We start from the raw sequence: 20,844 nt of genomic DNA on the forward strand, positions 1-20,844 counted from the left end.
CCCAAATGATTCAACTCAATGGCCCAAACCACACCAATGGGTCGCCATGCACCTCCTTGGGCTTTAGACTCGATTAACACATTCGTTTCACACATGGTTGGTTCGAATATGGGGCACTTGCTGCTTTTTCAATCACAGTGGCGGTTGAACCCTACTTGGTCCAGAGACGATTATAAAAAAAACAGTAATTGACAATTTAATACAATTATTGCTTAATAATCTATCCCTATTTTGGGTAGGTCATTATAGGCAAAAAGTATGATGTATCAGTTGGATAGTTCACGAGATAACTGGGGGACACACTCCCACAGAGACGGATAGATACACAGAGATGACTGGGGACACACTCCCACAGAGACGGATAGATACACAGAGATGACTGGGGGACACACTCCCACAGAGACGGATAGATACACAGAGATGACTGGGGGACACACTCCCACAGAGACGGATAGATACACAGAGATGACTGGGGGACACACTCCCACAGAGACGGATAGATACACAGAGATGACTGGGGGACACACTCCCACAGAGACGGATAGATACACAGAGATGACTGGGGGACACACTCCCACAGAGACGGATAGATACACAGAGATGACTGGGGGACACTCCCACAGAGACGGATAGATACACAGAGATGACTGGGGGACACTCCCACAGAGACGGATAGATACACAGAGATGACTGGGACACACTCCCACAGAGACGGATAGATACACAGAGATGACTGGGGGACACACTCCTACAGAGACGGATAGATACACAGAGATGACTGGGGGACACACTCCCACAGAGACGGATAGATACACAGAGATGACTGGGGGACACACTCCCACAGAGACGGATAGATACACAGAGATAACTGGGGGACACACTCCCACAGAGACGGATAGATACACAGAGATGCGGTGCATTAAGTTTTAGATAAGGCACTACAAGAGTGGAGAGACCATATCATTAGTTCAATCCCCACAACAAAGTACCCTTGAGCCAGACACTGACCCTCTCTCACTGCCACGGTGGCTGGTGCTTTCCTGCACTGCAAATGAGTTCAAGTAAACACAAGAGGGTTCTCCTTCATTCTAATGCAAGACGAATGACTTGACACAAACACATCTACAGTATCTGTGCTAGGACGCCCACTCTCCCTCTCACATACACACCGCTTTGTATTACTATATTATGTGTGAGCATATAACATTTTAGGACATTTTTAAATGCCATTTTTCCAACCACTTTTGCCATTATATATGTATACAATTTCCCTAGGGTTACTATATACAGTATATAGTAAGTTAGTAACCCTAGGAAAATTGTCCTCACATTCTACGATATTTTTGGGACCTCACATAATTTGAGTCAGTAAACGGCCAGTTATTCTGGCATTCATTAAAAACGGTTTCTTTATGAGGCAGAGGAGACTTCTGGGAGAAGAATCAGAAGATGCCGCCGATAGCAACTTTTCATATGCACGGCTCTCAGTTCCACTACGATCACTTCCCCCTCTGTCCGTCTGGGGTTAATTTACATCATCATGACGCAACATGTCGATTTGCTCAGACACATATGACGCAATTCTCCAGTGTCAATGGGAATTTAACCTTTGTGTAGGACTAAAATAGCCAATTTGCTCGTCTACATATGATGTAAATTCTCCATTCATTGTCAATGGCATTTAATGTTTGTGTTAGGACAAAAGTCTACACTATAGCAAAATATAAGACATATCAAAGACACCAACAATGCAACTGTTGATGACTGCTTAACCTTAAAAACCCTGGCAGCCCCTACAACCACAGTCAGGCTTCCCCGGTGTCAATTTGAGTGTTTACCAAACGGTGTGCCGTGACAGAAATAGAGTTGAGAGATGCTTTAGGAATTTAACCATTCCAGATCCTAAACAATTCCCTCTTAACGGTCCGATTTCATAACGGTTCCCTTTAACAATTCCTATAGGCTGGGGGGTTCCAAAATGGACCCTTACAGGTCTGTAACTCAGTGTACAAATGGAACCAAATGGACCTTTACGGTTCCATTTGTACGCTCTAAAGAGTTATGGTGGTCCTTGAAATATTATTTTTTGAGAACCACTACTATTGAAATTGTATAGCAAATAGCCTTTTTGTGACAACCAAGCTGTCAACCTGACGTCACCATTTTGGGCATGTCATCAAAACGTTTTGGTCACACATTTCATAAACAGTGAATGTTGCTGATCTACAAAACACACAATAATGTGTTGTGTCTAGCTTATACTATTTTTTGCTGTGAATACAGACTTGCCTTTAGATTTGGACTTGCCCACTGGTGCGCCTTGGGTACAAAACGTTGGATGATAACCACTGGTCTGCAGTATGTGGCCAACAGTAAATGGCAGTAGTCAGCTCCCAGTTACAAACAGTGGCTGTACTTGACAGCCTTTACCAGCAATAGAGGACAGTAGCTGAACCATAGATTTATAGAAGAAAGGCTAGATGGCCAATGGAGAGAGACGGCGCTACGTGGCAGCCATCTTACTTCGGTGCAGCATAACATTGTGTCTATGGGGCATGTACTTTTTAAATAACAATACCCGATTTTCAAACGGTTTGGTTTTCTATAAACGTCAGAGACATCCGCATACTTATATGCTTATATATGACGTTCATATAAAAAATATCATTAAGGCGATAAGAATCTGAATCCTGAATCATAGCCACATTGATAACGTTTGTAATAAACCAACCAGTTTGTAAATCGTCAAGATTTGAGGGAGTTATGACTATTTTTGTTTGAGCTGCCATAGAACATACTGTACTGTAGCACCGATGCAAGATGGCCGCCGGGTGAACTACGTTGGATACTCCGCCTTGAGCCATCTAGCCTTTATATACTGTATGGCTATGAGCTGAACAGGTCTGCTACTACAGGTTCCATGTGTGTGTGTGTGTGTGTGTGTGTGTGTGTGTGTGTGTGTGTGTGTGTGTGTGTGTGTGTGTGTGTGTGTGTGTGTTTTAAAGGACACAGCATTGTGGGAGTGAGAGTTTAATCTGCTATGCCAGTCTGTCAACTACTACAAATGTATTCACACGAATGGAGGCATTCTGGAAGCATAGTCTCCACTGCTCGTGTAGGCATTAAACTGCTGTGCCTTGTAGGAGTTGTGGTACCTGATGTGCTAGCTAAATATAGAGCTATTGATGAACCTAAAAGGTCCTTACACACTGGGAGCGTTTATTTCGTGCGATTCATTCGCGATCATTTAAACTGCGGTTTGTGTCATGACTTAGCCTACACCCACACATAATGTGAATATTACGCAGCCATAATAGCAATGTTGTTTAGTTTTTTTTTTCTTTACCTCAAATAAAAGCATAGACATGTCATGAATTAATGAAGCTTCACCAATGTAATGCTTGATGTGAAATATAAATCGCCAGCGCATTTTCAGATGGGTTTTCTCTTCGTCACGTTCCCGGTATGCAAGTAGTCACACCAAGCACTATAACAAAGTATATCGTTCACCATTGTTTTACTGTAGGAGGACTCTAGTCATCCACTTGAGTTAGAACGATTTTTAAAGCTACACCTGTATAGTTATGGATACAGTTATAAAACTTGTGCGGTCGTCATACCTGCTGTGGTAGAGGGCGTGGCTGCATGTATGAGGGCTGGCTAGGGGCAGCAGTCTGTTGCTGAGGGGGGCTGAAGTGCCCCTGCTGGCAGTAGCCTGACATGCCACCCTGTTGCTGCTGCTGCTGTTGTTGCTGCTGCTGTTGCTGCTGCTGCTGGGAGTACTGGGAGGGCATCTGGACAACAGAGAAGACAGGACGCTTACCAGTGTTGCCCATGTCTGCTTGTTGTAAGCGACTTTGGGCTCGTTTTTCTGTAAAGTTGCCTTGTATGTAAATTATTGGTATTTGCGGGTTGCGTTTTTTTGGGGCTTGTTTTATATTTTCATGTCCAGGACCCCCAAATTAATGTGTATTGTTTTTTGCATGATACGTACACACAATAAAGCACGCACATCCACTCACTGAAAACAAGGTGCCGGGCCGAGGCTAGAATAAAAGATAAGGTTGGCACACTCGGCACACTGGATAATGCTCCAAAACTTAAAAGGTTTATTTAATGGTTCCTTTACAGTTTACACCACGGAAATAGTTCATTGTAGATCAACTATTTCCGCTATTTTTTACATGTGCCATTTGTGATTACGAAGCCTAAATTTGTAATTCTATTCATTCATAATGTTCAATGGCAAAAAACATAATTAAATTGTTTAATCGTAAATAGTTGTGAAAATGTATCGTTAACTTACATTTGTAATTGTGACATCCCTAGTCCCCTTTTTAACAAAATAATGGTCCTCCTTTTTTTTCCCTCATTTCCTCTGCCAAAGCATGCCCAGAACTGGCAACACTGATGCAATTCAAGTGTCCTCCAGTTGCCCCCCCCCACCCCCCACCTCCCTCCAAAGAAAAAGGATGAATAAAAGTGACGTGGCGATGGTAATAATGCCACACAGACCTCCTGGGTAACGGGTGTACCCGTCATGTAAATCTCAAAGCCACCTGCGTAGCATGACAATCTTGTCACAGTCATGTGTCTGCACTGTCAGCTTGGATAAGGATGTGAGGTGACCGGCTGTAGTACACAGTCGACTAGAGTCTGAACCATGCCACATTTTTGGGTCCGATCCTTATTGTTGGACACTCCTAGGTCAACGTTTGTTTTGACCGATATTTGGTCCAAAAGTGAGACATTTTGACAAACTAAACTTTTATGAAATTTGTATTTTATAACATTTAACTTGCATTTAACAATGTGTCGCATTGCGGTGCGTTATGAGCTTAAAAGGGGTATGATTGTCGATACCAATGTCATAAAAAAGAATTGGCAGATATATCAGCCAAACCAATCTATTGGTTGGATTTAAGTACAGTCCTGGCTGTGGCCATCAACAGTCACATTTGTTATGAAGATCCATTTTAAGGCATCCACGCCAAAAAGCTTAAGTAGCAACTAGTGTGCTTCCATTCAACAACAAACGGGCAATGTCATAAAATAAGCAGCTTTTCAGAACTTCATTAAAGTCACAAAAGTACCAAAAGGTATTTTGGGGTGGCGGTGGCTCAGGGGCAGAGTGGCTGGATGGTAACCGTAAGGTTGCCAGTTCGAACCCGGGCTCCCCCAGAGTTAGTGTCGAAGTGTCCTTGAGCAAGACACTGAACCCCTAATTGCTCCTGATGTGCTGGTTGGTGCCTGCCACCAATCGGTGTATGAATGTGTGTGTGAATGGGTGAATTGAATGCACAATCTATGTAAAGCGCCTTGGTATATATATATATATATATATATATATATATATATATATATATATGCGGTATATAAATGTGATCATTGTGAACAATCGTTTCGTATCAAGGACCCGTAAAAATCTATTGGCTGTGGACGAATTGCATGGACATCTTTCTAGAAGTAAATAAGAGGATTCAGGAATCTAGCAGGCATGTTTGTGTGTTAAAAGCTGCATGTGAGTGCCGTTTCTGTGTTGCATTTTTGTGTTTTCCAATGTTGCGTTTCTGTGTGAGTGCTGTAGTGCTATACGAGTGCCCGCCTGCCCTCTGCAGAGCCATTAAAACCCACAGTGGAACGAAGTGAAGTCTGGCTTACCGTGTCAACACAGACACAGCACGATCTGCCCCAGGAATAGACCAGTCCAGGGATAGTCCTGCCCAGTCTGGCTGGCCTGGCATGGCTTAGCTTTGGTATACTTGCGGCCTGACAGGCCTGAGCTGTGTCTCTGACAATAGCTCTGTTGTAATCACGGAGGAGCAAGCGAAACGCACTGCGACGGTCGACTGTAGTAATTCACCATTTAAATTTCATTAGCAGAGCTTGACAGTACATTCCCCTTTTGTGTTTTTAGTTTGGGACTGGGAGACAGTCAAACAGGCATACAGATGTGTTTTTAGTTTGGGACTGGGAGACAGTCAAACAGGCATACAGATGTGTTTTTAGTGTGGGACTGGGAGACAGTCAAACAGGCATACAGATGTGTTTTTAGTTTGGGACTGGGAGACAGTCAAACAGACATACAGATGTGTTTTTAGTTTGGGACTGGGAGACAGTCAAACAGGCATACAGATGTGTTTAGTTTGGGACTGGGATACAGTCAAACAGGCATACAGATGTGTTTTTAGTTTGGGACTGGGAGACAGTCAAACAGGCATACAGATGTGTTTAGTTTGGGACTGGGAGACAGTCAAACAGGCATACAGATGTGTTTAGTTTGGGACTGGGAGACAGTCAAACAGGCATACAGATGTGTTTAGTTTGGGACTGGGAGACAGTCAAACAGGCATACAGATGTGTTTAGTTTGGGACTGGGAGACAGTCAAAAAGGCATACAGATGTGTTTAGTTTGGGACTGGGAGACAGTCAAACAGGCATACAGATGTGTTTAGTTTGGGACTGGGAGACAGTCAAACAGGCATACAGATGTGTTTAGTTTGGGACTGGGAGACAGTCAAACAGGCATACAGATGTGTTTAGTTTGGGACTGTGAGACAGTCAAACAGGCATATAGATGTGTTTAGTTTGGGACTGGGAGACAGTCAAACAGGCATACAGATGTGCTTTAGTTTGGGACTGGGAGACAGTCAAAAAGGCATACAGATGTCTTTTTAGTTTGGGACTGGGAGACAGTCAAACAGGCATACAGATGTGCTTTAGTTTGGGACTGGGAGACAGTCAAACAGGCATACAGATGTGCTTTAGTTTGGGACTGGGAGACAGTCAAACAGGCATACAGATGTGCTTTAGTTTGGGACTGGGAGACAGTCAAACAGGCATACAGATGTCTTTTTAGTTTGGGACTGGGAGACAGTCAAACAGGCATACAGATGTCTTTTTAGTTTGGGACTGGGAGACAGTCAAACAGGCATACAGATGTCTTTTTAGTTTGGGACTGGGAGACAGTCAAACAGGCATACAGATGGTTTAGTTTGGGACTGGGAGACAGTCAAACAGGCATACAGATGTGTTTTTAGTTTGGGACTGGGATACAGTCAAACAGGCATACAGATGTTAGTTTGGGACTGGGAGACAGTCAAACAGGCATACAGATGTGTTTAGTTTGGGACTGGGAGACAGTCAAACAGGCATACAGATGTTAGTTTGGGACTGGGAGACAGTCAAACAGGCATACAGATGCAAAACACTGTGTACTGTAGCGATGCAACGGTTAATCAAATTAAACTATTATAAAGAGTTGGTTATAGAAAATCTACACAATTTGCATTGTAAAGAGTTGGTTATAGAAAATCTACACAATTTGCATTGATTTGTTGATAAATAAAAAATGTAATAACAAAAAATGGTTAATCCATTTAGACCTGAGGAGGATTCTACAAATGTCTTCCAAATCATGACAGTTTTCTGAAAAACCTATGTTTCTGTGTCAGTGGTGCTCAGCCTTTTTCATGTCAAGACAAGGACCCCCAGAATTATCTGTATTTGGCTGCGGACCCCCATCTGAAAATATGTACTTCCAGGGACCTCCAAGAAGCAAACATTTGAGTTAAAAACGTTTACTCTGATATATTCCAAATTTGTGCCACATTTTCACGATTTTTTAAAAATAGCAGATCTACAAGCTCGTAGAGCGATCTGCTATTTTTCAACAGCTAAAGCATAACATAATGCTTAAAACACCAAAAGGGGTTCCCGCCAAAAAAGTAATTGATAGAATGATCGCTAATAAGATAATCTTTTTGCAGCCTTACAATTGTGGGATTGTTTCTATATCAGCTAGGCCTACAGGTGGGCCTAGGGTTGGACATTTTCCTCACTAGGTCACGATAGCGGATCACTCCTAAAATACAACAACCAGCCAGATACAAGAACAGACTTGGACCAACAAATCCAGACTGGCTCTGCGCCATAGTGGCTGTAGCGGTGAACACAGGACAGACCTACCAGCCACGGTGCAATGATTTGGCTGATGGTACTTTTCCCACCCTGGGGGTTTTCCGCGCAAGGTTTTACCGTCACATGATCTAAATGCAATTACAGAGGCCAAACACCAGCGCGACAAGCACTTGGTCCATTTACTAGGCGGTATCATCTTGGAGTAGCAGATGTGCTGAGATTGGTTCCAGACATCACTTCTGACTGGCTGAACTTGTTTTATGTCAATCTTGATTGGCAAAACTGACGGTCTGGCCCTTGGGGACCACATTACCCACAATTCCATTGATTGTACATCAAGAACATCTAGGGGGAATGACAGCGGTGGTGATGAAACTTTTCATTAGGCTGCGCAACAGAAGGGAAGACCACAGTTTGCATCTATTTCCAGTAGATACCGTATGAGCGTTCCCGTACACTATGGCAAAAATGTTACCAGCAATTAGCTTTGATTCTTTGTGTCATATTCTCTATATCGTCGCCTTCAGGTGGATATCTTTAATCTCCAAAGCAGTTACTCTTCAGGAAATATAGAACCTTTGTTCCAATTGATCGAATGTAGTTATTACATTTAGTCACAGCCCTTGTTAATACTTTTCACTGGTTAAATATTTATGAAACTCAGTCCCACACAGAGAGACTTAAGTAACCACGTTCATCATGTAGTCCCTATTTACTTGCACAAGCAGAGCGTGCAAGTAATGTTATCAGTCAGGTGCTACGATGCGTATGTCCCTTAGCAGCATATGATATGACGTCATATGCTGGCACGAAGCAGACCATGCAGGTATGTTTTCCGTCATGCTACGATGCATATGTCCCATGACGTGACGTGATGAAGATATGTACCAATGTCCCTTAGCAAAAGATATGACGTCATACGCTGGCACGGGACATACGGAAGCAGACCGTGCAGGTATGTTTTCCGCGTATGTCCCATGTTGTGATGAAGATATGTACCAATGCCAGGGTATAATTGGTTTACGATGGTGACGTAATGATGATATGTTTCAGTGTCGGGTGGATTCAAGGGACATACGCATCAAACCACCCGAGTAACCACATTATACCACTAACCAACTCAGAAATTACATATACATAGACAGACATATACATATATATAGACATATGACCATATGACGTGATGAATATATGTACCAATGCCAGGGTATAATTGGTTATCGATGGTGACGTAACGATGACATGTTTCAGTGTCGGGTGGACTAAAGGTAATGCCCCTATGTATACATGTTTGTAATCTGACACCACTGCCATAACAGGCATAAGTAATCATTACCATACTTCAAAATACTTCTTTTTTTACTCCAAAAGCAAGGTACGTAGCAAATAGCTAAACCTAATAATTCAATATTGCAAACGTTCTTTCACAGAGAAGCTGAGATTTGAAAGTTTGTAGCGGTCTACAGTACTTGCACGCTCTGCTTGCGCACTAGTAGGCCATTTATGGCCTACTTGTGTGCAACAAGCAAGTAGGCACTCGACAGAGTGCAGTTCTAGTTTAGGCATGTTATTATATGCCTGTCAAAAATCTGTCCAATTCTTTCGAAAATAGGGAAAACCATGTCATGATGCGATGCAGTGTGAGCTTTGCAGATGTGCTTTTTTTTTTGCTGCACCCCGTCATAGCGCAAAGCATAAAATAGGTCATCGTATGAAGTTTATGAACACAACACAGTGTGCTGTATCATGTACTATACGGTGCAAACCAGGGACTTCAAGGAAAATGAGGGTGATTCATAGAAATTCATAAAATAAATATAAATAATTGAATTCAAATTAAATTCATAAGATTGTTGTGCCAGTCGAACCACTTTCTACCTGAGGTCCCTATTGTTGACATTTTCAAAAAGTTTCAGAAAAAACAGTCTTTAGAAATTGCAGATTATCGTTTTAAAAAAAATGCACACAATCTATATTAAAGTGGGGCGCAGCCATTTGGTGGTCATTTGGTGGTCATTTGGTGGTCCTCGTCATGAAAAGGTTTGGGAATGCAATGTTTATTACTATATGTTATTATGTTATTTATACTGCACTTTCACACTTGCAATTTCAACCCTGTGTGACTGTGCCAATTGAAACTTTCAGGTTGCAAAACAGGCTTGGCTAACAATGTCTCACGATAGCTTCATACAGGCATTAATAAAATCGAATGGCATACACAAGAATAATGGTGCCTCCATTTTGTGTCATAATTTCCATCTTTCCAATAGAAATCTCAACCTGTATCTGAACATTTCTATTAGAGTCTCAGTGCCCCTGGGAGGCTGTGGATGGACGGCGTGATTAAGTGTGAAAACACCAAATGTCACCAACACCCTTCAGGGCGGTGAGAACATTTCCAGACAGATGTACCTGTTGCTGAGGGTATTGCAGGCCTCCCATGCCCATGTGACCTCGGCCGGCCATTCCCATTTGGAATCGGTGAGGAGAGGGGCCAGGGTATGACTGTCCTGGGTAGGGCGCCCCCTGTTGTTGGGAGTAGGGATTGTTACTCATGTACAGCTGAGAGCGCTTCAGTGCCATGGCGTCCATGGGTGGAACCTGAGGAGACACAAACCATTGGATGGTGACAATGGTGGAAAGTAACTAAGTACATTTACTCAAGCACTATAGTTAAGTACAATTCTGACTGGTACTTTTATTTTTACTGGAGTATTTCAATGTTTTTATACTTTTACAGTTACAGTTTGCAGAAAAAAAGCACAGGAAAGTACGGTTCAATACAAGGTCTGCTAAGAGGATTTATAACCCAAGAAAGCACTATGGCTTGTTTCCATTGGGGTCCTTCATATTCAATTAATCTGAACATTGACATACAATACATACAAATATACAGTACTATGCAAAAACATTATATAAACCGTTCAAAATCAAAATAAATAATATGTACAGTAAAGGGAGGAGGGGAACTTTGACTCTTTACTGGGGGCAGTTTCAAATTGCAGTTCTTTGAAGGAGAACAGAGGCCCGACTCCTCCTCACTGGCAGGTGAGCCAGTAGGGTACAACAGCAGTGGCAAGCAGCGAGTGGAATTAATTGGCATAATGACTAAATTGTAAGAAGGGGCAAAAATGTGTAGCAATTTAACCCACTGCCCGCAAGGATTAATTCATCTATTTATCAATCAATTAATCTTTTTCCGCTTTCAACCCTTATTTTGAAGAGCCAAATATCCGTAACCGGATGTTACGATGACCTAATGCTGTGTGTGGTGTCTTGACCGGTTGTTGTTGTTCTCTCACTCGGTGCAGGAAACACCCGACCGTGAGAAAACCTTGTTTTCACCAGAAACGACATTCATTGCGCCGATTTGGAGATACAGGCCATTGAAAGCAGCACATCGAGTGCAAATGGAAGCGCGGCGGCGCACGCATCTTCAAAATGGCCACGGCCACCGTCACACTTTACACTAGGATGCTAACGAGAGACAGCTATTGATGCGATCCGATCAAAACATGGATTAAAGAATATAAAGCCTAGAAAACGTAGGCTACGCTGTTGGCTGGCTACCAGACAAAAGTTGATCTGCGCTTTAGGTTTAGGTTTATTTATTTAGCACGTAGTACAAAATATAGACAATACATATCAAAGAACAAAAATACAATGCAAGGAAAGGAAGAAGCCAGCTGGCTTATTTGGAATCCTTTCTTGTATGGAAGAGGTCATTGATTTAAAACAGATTAAAAGTTCAATTAAGAACAATACAAAAGCCCGCTTCTGGCGGGCTCCGTTAAAAACAAGGGAAACGCTGATTTTGAGAAGTGAAATCCCATTGCTCTGATGTGAGGGAGATGTATACTGTGTGAATAAATACTCCATGTTTTCTGTTCTGTGTCTGTCTAGGGTCTACTGCAAAATGTGGACATTTTGCATCACTGGGCATACAGAATCATATATGTAATAATAATAATAATAATAAGTAATTCCTACAGTACAAAATACAAATCTATAAGGTTTACAAAGAACTTCACCCCAAAAGGTTAGTGTGGATAAAATGATGTGTTGTGCTATATACAATAATAATTAAGAAAATAATAACTGAAACTTATCATATTAATTATTTATTTGGGGGTAGGGGTAGAAGGCGTATATTCTACAGAGGCTCAGCGGTGCCAAAAATATGAGGGGAGCAATTGAAGCTAATCTGCCCGTTTCGCTTGCCAAGTTCAGAGTCGATTGGAGGAGCACTTAAAGGGAAAACTGGGAGCAATCCAGAAAGCCCAGGGGGCCACTTCAAAAAGCCAGTCTGCCCCGAGTGTCAGTGGACACGCCTCAGTACCTTTCAATATTATTTAACACAGACGCGTGCACACCGCACACTTTCACACACACACACACACACACACACACACACACAGACAATCCCATATGACACAATGACATAACTGTAGGTGAAGAGTGCTGTCTTTTTTTCCCACTGATGTCATTCTTTCTAAAAAAAAAAAAAAAAAAATAGAAACTACTGAGGATTCCATATAACAAGATGCAATATATCCATGGCCCACTAATGAATTTCTATCCTTCGCTATGAAAAAAAGATTATGAACAAACAAAAAACTAATTTAGACCTTAAACCTTTCAGTTTTCTGAAATAACTATGTTTCTATATCAGTGGTTCTCAATATTTCATGTCTAGGACCCCAGAAATGATGTGTAATTGGCCGCCAACATTTGAAAATATGTTGTTCCAGGGACCCCCCAGAAGCAAAGATTTGACTTAAAAACGTTCACTCTGAAAGAATATATATTCAAAGATTTGCGCCACATTTTCACGACTTTTCAAAAATAGCAGACCTACAAGCTCGTAGCGCGCCATGAGCTTGTAGATCTGCTATTTTTCAATAGCTAAAGTATAACATAATGCTTAAAACACATAATGGGGTTCCCGCCCAAAATGGGTTAAAGCTCTGATAATGTTGGATGGGTTGCTCCAGCCTCCAGTGACACCTAAACAAGCTTCCTTTTGCTTTCTTAAATTGACTGGACCTAGATAATAAACAATAAACCTATACTGGCTGTATCTAACTATAAATAAGCCTTTCCCCACGGGCACCGCTCTAGTATCAATAAAATAGGCATACATTTAAAGGCCTAACTTAACATTGATGTCAAATGAAATGTGGCACACTATGTGACACAATTCCTCTATAGAGCGAGCCAGTCTGGGCCTTAATAAATGGACGGATTTGTAATGCTGTGATTGTTGGTAGCAAACCTTTGAAACTACATAAATAATGTATGCCAAGAGAGTCTGTGATTGAGTTAAAGCAAGTAAGCCTGTGGCAAAAGGACTAAGCTTCGAGAGTCTTCTAGAAAGCAGTGGTTCTCAAAGTGGGGTCCTTGAGGGGTTTCCAGGGGGAGGGGGGTTCCATCGCAGAATTTGTAATTAATATAGCATCAGAATCAGTTTAACCATTTTAACTCTATAGACATGATCAGCTATTTGAAAATAGACAATCTACAAGCTGACAACACATCATAATGTGCCGTGTGCTTGTAGATCAGACATTTCTACCAGGATCTGGTAGAAATTGTATATGGGGGTGCCTTCCCTGGCAGTGCTGGCACTGAATATTTTCAGATGAGGGTCAACGGCCAAATACATATTAATTTGGGGGGGGGGCCTCGACATAAAAATGTTGAGAACCACTGCTCTAAAGGCCCTGGGACACCAGGTTGACCAAGGAGAAGACTTTGTATTAAGGCTAGGAAATATTTTTGATATATTGTGATATAACAATGAACAATTCAGGCATTTAGCAGATGCTCTTCCATCAATCCAGAGTGATTTACAGTAAGCAAGAAAACGACATGGTAATACATCAAATACATATAAATAGTCATCAAGGATCATAAGTAAGCTAAGAATCTAACATCCGTCTAACAGTAGAATATCTGTACAATGAAACTATAAGGATACACTATAAAATGCTATGTCTACATAATGATATTTTAATTACATAATTATAAGACAAGGTATTGGATTTTGGATAGCTTAATATCATGATATGGCATAAATGTCCTTTTGTGGTTTTAGTTGATCACATCTCTATTTTACACTTGCCCTCTTTTTATCTGCTGTTAGATTGCTTCCATTTCTTTTCTCATGCTGCTCTGCTCCGGTTTGCTCAGGCTGAACAGCCAAGCAGAGACTCTCCCCTTGCTGACTATATTCACACAGCTGATTCAACATGCTCAGTCGGGTGAGCAGCCACTGCTATTGGTTGACTACCGCCAACGGTGCAAGATACACCACAGTAAACTATAGGTGATTGTCGGCCACAGATTCTCAAAAATTGGGTTTTCGGCCAATACTGGCTTGGCGTGTCAGGGCCTGAAATGAGGCATCGCAGGGTCAAAATACAGTCAAAATATCCATCAGCAAGGGACTGAATTACGCACCCACCAACTGTGTATTAAGAATCAGTTAATTTCCTAGGATTAAGTCAATGGTTCTCTGCAGAGGGTCAGAAAACACATTGGGTCAGCTGAGGTCAACACTCAAAATGAGCCTCATCTCTTCTAAACATGTACTGTATGTGGATTTATGTGAAGATAAGCTAAGGTTACGGTACTGTGACACTTGGTCATTTTAACTTTTTTATTAAGCCGTAAAGCGTGAAGTCTCATCTATCGCGAGACGTTGCGAGCTCCATGCAAGTGGATGGAGCACAGCAACAGGGTTACTATGCAGTAAAGTGTCATGCTACACATACTGTTGACATTATGAAGAGGATTTATACCCAAAAAAATAATTTCGAGCATTTAAATGGAAATAAGCGAATTAGCACAAATACCCAGCACCCCATTGAGGGTTTATACAGTATAGGGGAAATAGCCAATAATGCGTTTTTGCACAAAACAACACCTAGACCACTTTGGTGCGGACCCAACAACTGCAACGAAAGGTAAGAAAGCCTTCCAGCATGAAATTATCCTTTAAGTTATCACTGAATTATAATCAACTATAAATTCATTTATGTTTCTTCCCAGTTTACCTCCTTTTATGATGATTTTCCTGTTTTTGATTATATAGAATTATTATTATTATTTTACCTATGAAAGTAATTTATTTGTTAGAAGGGTAGGCACAATAAGCTTAGGCTTCAGCCTGCACATTTTTGGTCAATATTTATTTTTGCAAAAAAAAAAACACAAAGCAGGCACTGTATTGTTTTTAATGACCAAAATAAATAAACTCTACTCTTTACTCTACTCTAGAAGTGTATATTTGTACGTCCCTAAATGTTCTGATGAATTGAAAAGGGTGGACCATATTGTAAACAAGTGTAATGCTTTATGGTGTCGTCCACAGTTAACAGTCTTTGTATCGAGTTGTGCTTGAAATGTTCTGTAATTCTTCAATCAACTATTTTGTTGTTGAATTGTACCATTTGAAAGTGGTGAATTTAAATGCACCGATTTTATTGAGTGAAACTATGAAATAATTTAATATGATTCTAAACGTATTTATTCTGTTTTATAGTTTACTGTGTTTGAACATCATTTGTGTTTGAAGAGAAAACAAATACACCCGTTGAGACCATCTGACTTCATCTTCTTTCATAATCGAGGGTTACTTTTAGATGGACAAACTCAATTAAAAACACTACTGGAGAATAGGACTGCTCAACATATTGCCTATGGCAATAATATTTTCCAGTTCCACAATTACTTTTTTTTTCAATTTCATTGAGGCAGCGGTTAAACTGGACAGGTTCCTGGTGTTAATGTGTGTAGCTCTATGAATGTGAAGTAGGGTTAAGCTTTGAAAGCATCCACGCTCAGTCAGCCATTCCTGGATAAATAAATGTTTTTAAAGAAATCCCCTAATGGCATCAGTGAAGAGCAATGGAGGGTGAAATACACAAACATTTCATCAGCAATGACTTGCAGAGGCACAAAGAAACATGTAGAAAAAAATACTTGGAATAAACTTGAACTGTTTTCCCACTGAATCTACAAATTAATGGAGAGTCAAGAGGCAGTATACTAACAGTTGGCTTGATTCTTTGTAACACATCATGCATGTCTCTGACTTGTGATCTACTGCTGCTGGTTGAACAGGGCAAGAGAGCAGTAGGCAAACAACACAAAATAATAATAAATTAACACAGTGAACACTGTTTCATCATTTGTTTATAATTTGTGATATCTCAAACCTGCGACACCAATGCAGAAGTTCTGGATACTGGATAGGGGTTGTAAAAACTACTGTTGAGGTACCATTGAGCAAGGCATTTAGTTCACCATAATCTGAAAGTTCTCCATTCAATCCACCAGGCTCATCCTAAAATTGCATGTTGAAGTGTCCTTGAGCAAAACACTTACAAGTCTTAAACCATAACGGCTCATAATGAGTAGACAGGTGTCTTACTGTCTTCCATGAAACCAATGATTTACCAATGTCAGTCACAGTGCATCCGTGTCTGGTTTCCTTGGACATGATAAATAAGTATAGTGAAGAACCCAACCAAGATAGATAATAGAAAAATAAATGAAATGTTTGGGCTTATATTTTAACACTAGACATCTACTGTATCTCTGAATAGGTTACACACAGTCTAGCAAGTATACATTTAAAGAAGTCCATAACTACTTGTGAATAGAATGCAATTATACATTTATAATTATCGCCAATAAGGTACTGTGTCTACTGGCCTTCAACTATCTGGATGAATCAATGTAGTCTATCAGTATCATCAACATTATTGTACAGTCAATATAGCAGCCTATCAACAACAAATATGAATGAATTTAATTAAATCTGTAAAGGTTCTGTAACTTCCGTTACTGTAATGTACATCCTTGTAAAAAGATAAATAATCTAACTTAATTTCCATTTCTTGTCTTTCAGCCTTTCCCTTAAGAGAGTTTATAAGGCACCAATAACACAATTCTAAAACATTTCAAGTACGCTGCCTGAACCTGCCTGGTAATTTACACAAAGTTAGGAAAACATTTGAAATAACATATAGAGTCGCACACACCAAGACTTAAGTTCAAAATATTTATTTCATTTTTGAACAGGGACAAACGTTACGGCCGAAACGTTGGTGTGTGCGGCCCACTACCGTTATTTTGATATGTTTTGAACGGATAGCGCACCTACAGTCAGAGCGCAGTGGTCACATGAAGAGTAAAATAACAAATAGAAAAATAAGACACATTGAATAAATATGTAACACAAAGGGTCAAAATAATGGATGCTGAAATTATATATTCAAAAACACCATATCCAGTCCCATCAAAACAGTAACTATTTTAAAAGGAAAAGTTCTTAATATGAAAGCACTTTGCTATCATATGCCAGGTATTATTTTGCAAGTCACAAATCACGAACAGACACTGAAGCAGACCTTGGCTATGTGGGTGACAGTTGAGAGAGTTGGATGTTTTGCTCCACTGACTAATGTGTGTTGATTGTAGACCAGACCAGGCACATGGCTAATCTGCATGTGTGAAGGTCAGTGGGTTCTTGTGTTGCAATGCAATGGGGATATAATGGGCACCCTGCCAGGAAAAGTTAAGGCCATGACACGAGATGAAAGAACTCTTTATAGGGGTGAAAAACCATTACGCGATTTAGACAGAACACACAATCCCCGCTTGGTCAGAAAACCATTACCATGATAGAAGATAACAAATGTTCTGGGGGGGGGGGGTCGTTAAAAAAAAATAATGACAGCTCACTTTGCTCCACCTGGGTGACAATAAACACTTTAGAGCCATTCCAAAAGGAAGTGACCCAGTTCGCCGATAGGCCTAAGAAGATGGTAAATCAATGGCAAGTGTTTCATATTGTAATATCAAAACGTAACTTAAAATCAGTTCATCACAATCACGGGCGCAGAAGTTCAGACCAAGATACTTCCAATCCGCGCGGGCCTGGCTACGTTGATTACAGTTAGCATGCTATCGTTAACTTAGCTTAACATAGCAAGCTAAAAAACGGACAAGTCACCTTGGACACAGAATCGAAACACTAAGTTAACCACCAGCATTACCTCGAATTTACGTTATTATTCCTTATTGTCTGCTCTGTGAATTGCCTTTAAGTCAAACAAATGATTGTTACATGGCTCAAATCATATCAAGAATGTGTACATAACAATACCAATGATGTCTAGCTTAAGTGGAGGTAAAAAAACAACAACTAGCTATTCGTCAGCTAGCTTAGCATTAAGCTAACTTGGTGCTACACCCATAGCTAGCGGGTTAGCAACAGCGAACTGTTCTTGAAGGCTCCGTCCTGTACATAAAATGACGCATTCTCATCAAAGGTGGCGCATTCTCAGCTTAAAATACGCTGTTATTGTATTGTCGGGGCGATACTTTATAACTCGACAAAAACGACATTAATAAGGTAATTTTCCACCGGGAAAGATGTGTCGACACGTCCGACCTCATCCTCACCAGCTAACAACAACAACTGATGTAATAACGTCATTATAATTTACCTGTGATCTGCCCGCTCCTGGTCCGCCGGTCCCGCCGGGACCCCCCGGGTGGCTCCTCTGCCCGGGCTGCCCGGGTCCCCAACCGCCGTGGCCGCCGGCAGAGCCGTGGTACTGGACCCCCATGTCCTTCCCCTGGAGCCCCTGCGAAGACGGGCTCAGGCTGTTGTAGTCTTGATATCCGCCGCTTCCATAACCACCTCCTCCCGCCCGCATCATGGGGCTCGGAGATGTCAGCAGCTGGTTTAAAGTCGGCGTTGCCCCCGAAGGGTGCTGCTGCTGCTGCTGCTGGGGCCCACCACCCTGCTGTCCGGGGGGGAACCTCTGCTGGAACCCCCCAGCGGCGGCGTTAACGACTCCTCCGCCCGGCGAAGTGGCGGAAGCCAGGGCCGCCTTGCTGTGACTAGCCGCGGCTGTAGCCGTGTTGCTGCCGCCGCTGCTGCCGCTCCCGGCCGCCGGGCCCATGGTGGTCCGCGAGCTGGGGCTCATCATGCCCCCTCCTCCGTAGCCGCTGTTGTTCCCGTAGCCGGCTCGGTAGTTCGGGTAGTGGTTATACGGGCTCGGGTTGTTGTTGTTGTACCCTCCGCCGTCGTGCGAGTTGTGGTGGACCTGATCCATAGTGGCGCCGCTGTTGTTGCTCTGTACCGAGTGCATTATTACCCCAGTCCCTGGGCTTTGTTGTCCGCCATGTTGATCAAAGCAAGGCCCTCCTCCTCCCCTTCTTCCATTCCCATAATAATGATTAAACTCGGTAACACCGGAGCTGTTCCCACTCAGGGCAGGAGGAGGAGGAGCAGGGTTGCTGTTGCTGGCATGTTGCTGCTGCTCGTACCTGCTGCCGCTGTCCATCCGTCCCTCCTCCTCTACCTCCTGGTCGACACTGGTCTGCTGCTCATCCGCTCTATTCTTCTTCTGGATGTTTTCCTTAGCTCCTCCATGATGGTGTTGTTGTTGGTGATTTCCACTTTCTCGTCCTCCTTGTTGTTGTTGTTGTGTCGACTGCGGGTTGTTGTTTGTGTTGTTGTGAATTTGTCGCTGTTGCTGTCGGTGGTGAATAATAAACTGGTTGTTGAATGGTGGTTGTTGCTGCTGCTGCTGCTGTTGCCGATGAGGAGGTGAGTTCTGTTGGAGGTGAGACGCAGGGGAATGAGGCTGCTCTCCTCCGAGACTGTTACTGAGATGCTTCACTTTATGGTTCCCATGCTGCATCCCCGTTGTTTCCATGTTGTTGGGTTACACACTGACTGGAAGGAGCCAGCAGACCCACTTTTGTTTCTTCCCTCCCAGCTGGTCTCCGTTGTTGTCTCTCTCTCTGTTCAGAATCAGATATGAATGTCTGTGTTCTGTTCACAGTCCAGTTGTCGTTATTACGGACGAGTCTTCTTCAAGCCTGTACTAGTCTACATTCGTGCTTTGAGGAGAAGTTACATTATGCTTCTTTCTTCTTTTCTCAAACCAGTCAGCCAAGTACAGCTCCCCCAGACAACAGTTTTTTTTAGATGATCGCTCGCTAAAATAACGGGAGTCTGGATCCCATGGCCAGGACGGATGGACGGTCGGTCGCGCTGTGGTTGGCTAGTTGGTTGTCAAGACGATCCTTGGTTTTAGCCACAGTGGCAGGTGATAAAAGGTTTAGCCATAATTCGCCAAATATAGTGACTTTACACAATCTAGCGTACGGCAGTGGCTGATTAAATGTAAATTATTGTTAGTTTTAGGCGTATAATAAACCTAAACCTTCTCTTCAAAAACCAATGAACCATTTTTATGAACAGGTGTTCTTTACGTTTTGCCGTTGTGCTTGTGGATGCTTTACTAGATAAATTTTTTGGGAAATGTTGGCTCAGTGAATTTAATGTATTGGATTGGATATATTTATATTTAAGTCAAGTTTATTATTTTGGCTGTACAGTACACCACTATGCTGCCCACCGTCAGCAGTTGGCCTAACAACGAACTAGCCAATCGTAGAACAACCTAGCCCTCCAGGCTATGGGATGTAGTCTAGCCTAATAACCGACCTTTACTTATCATTTGACGCCGGGGCTGGTGCTACCTGCGCGGCCATGGTCGAGCACATCCGACCGAGCCTTGGTTCCACTTCCAGTCAGCCTGGATGATACTGACCAAACCTCTACCTGCAGTGCACTGTGCACATGGATGGAATAAATCTAGAGTGACAACACTAATAGGCCTATAGCACAAATAAACAACCAAAAGAAATATCACTTTGTTAGTAGTGTAGAATAATTTGGCAAAACAATATTGTAGCCTACAGCTTAAGGCTATATAAATCATGTTTAAAACAATTTGTAATGTGTAAACGGATATGAAGGCAAATTGTGGGGAAATAGGCATTTTACATTGGGAAATCAGCAAAATGTTTAGTCAGCCAGTTTGTGTTTAG

At 42.0% G+C, this 20,844-nt stretch overlaps 1 protein-coding gene across 3 annotated transcripts in view; it reads right to left on the reverse strand.

The window, feature by feature from the left end:
• The window catches only part of arid1b (AT-rich interactive domain 1B), an 83,215-nt gene extending 63,293 nt beyond the window's left edge, over positions 1-19,922 (reverse strand). For 2 of the 3 annotated variants that reach the window (XM_079526759.1, XM_079526758.1), the window contains exons 1-3: positions 18,441-19,922; positions 10,333-10,521; positions 3,621-3,794 (exon numbers count right to left, since the gene is read on the reverse strand). In XM_079526759.1, the coding sequence (XP_079382885.1) occupies positions 3,621-3,794; positions 10,333-10,521; positions 18,441-19,661 (1,584 nt within the window). In that variant the 5' untranslated portion in view covers positions 19,662-19,922. The remainder of the gene's footprint in view (positions 1-3,620; positions 3,795-10,332; positions 10,522-18,440) is intronic. The other variant, XM_079526760.1, reaches the window with a different exon arrangement.
• Between the last annotated feature and the right edge of the window lie 922 nt (positions 19,923-20,844).

Source organism: Electrona antarctica (genome assembly GCF_951216825.1).
Source record: "Electrona antarctica genome assembly, chromosome: 17".
Lineage (NCBI taxonomy): Eukaryota > Metazoa > Chordata > Actinopteri > Myctophiformes > Myctophidae > Electrona > Electrona antarctica.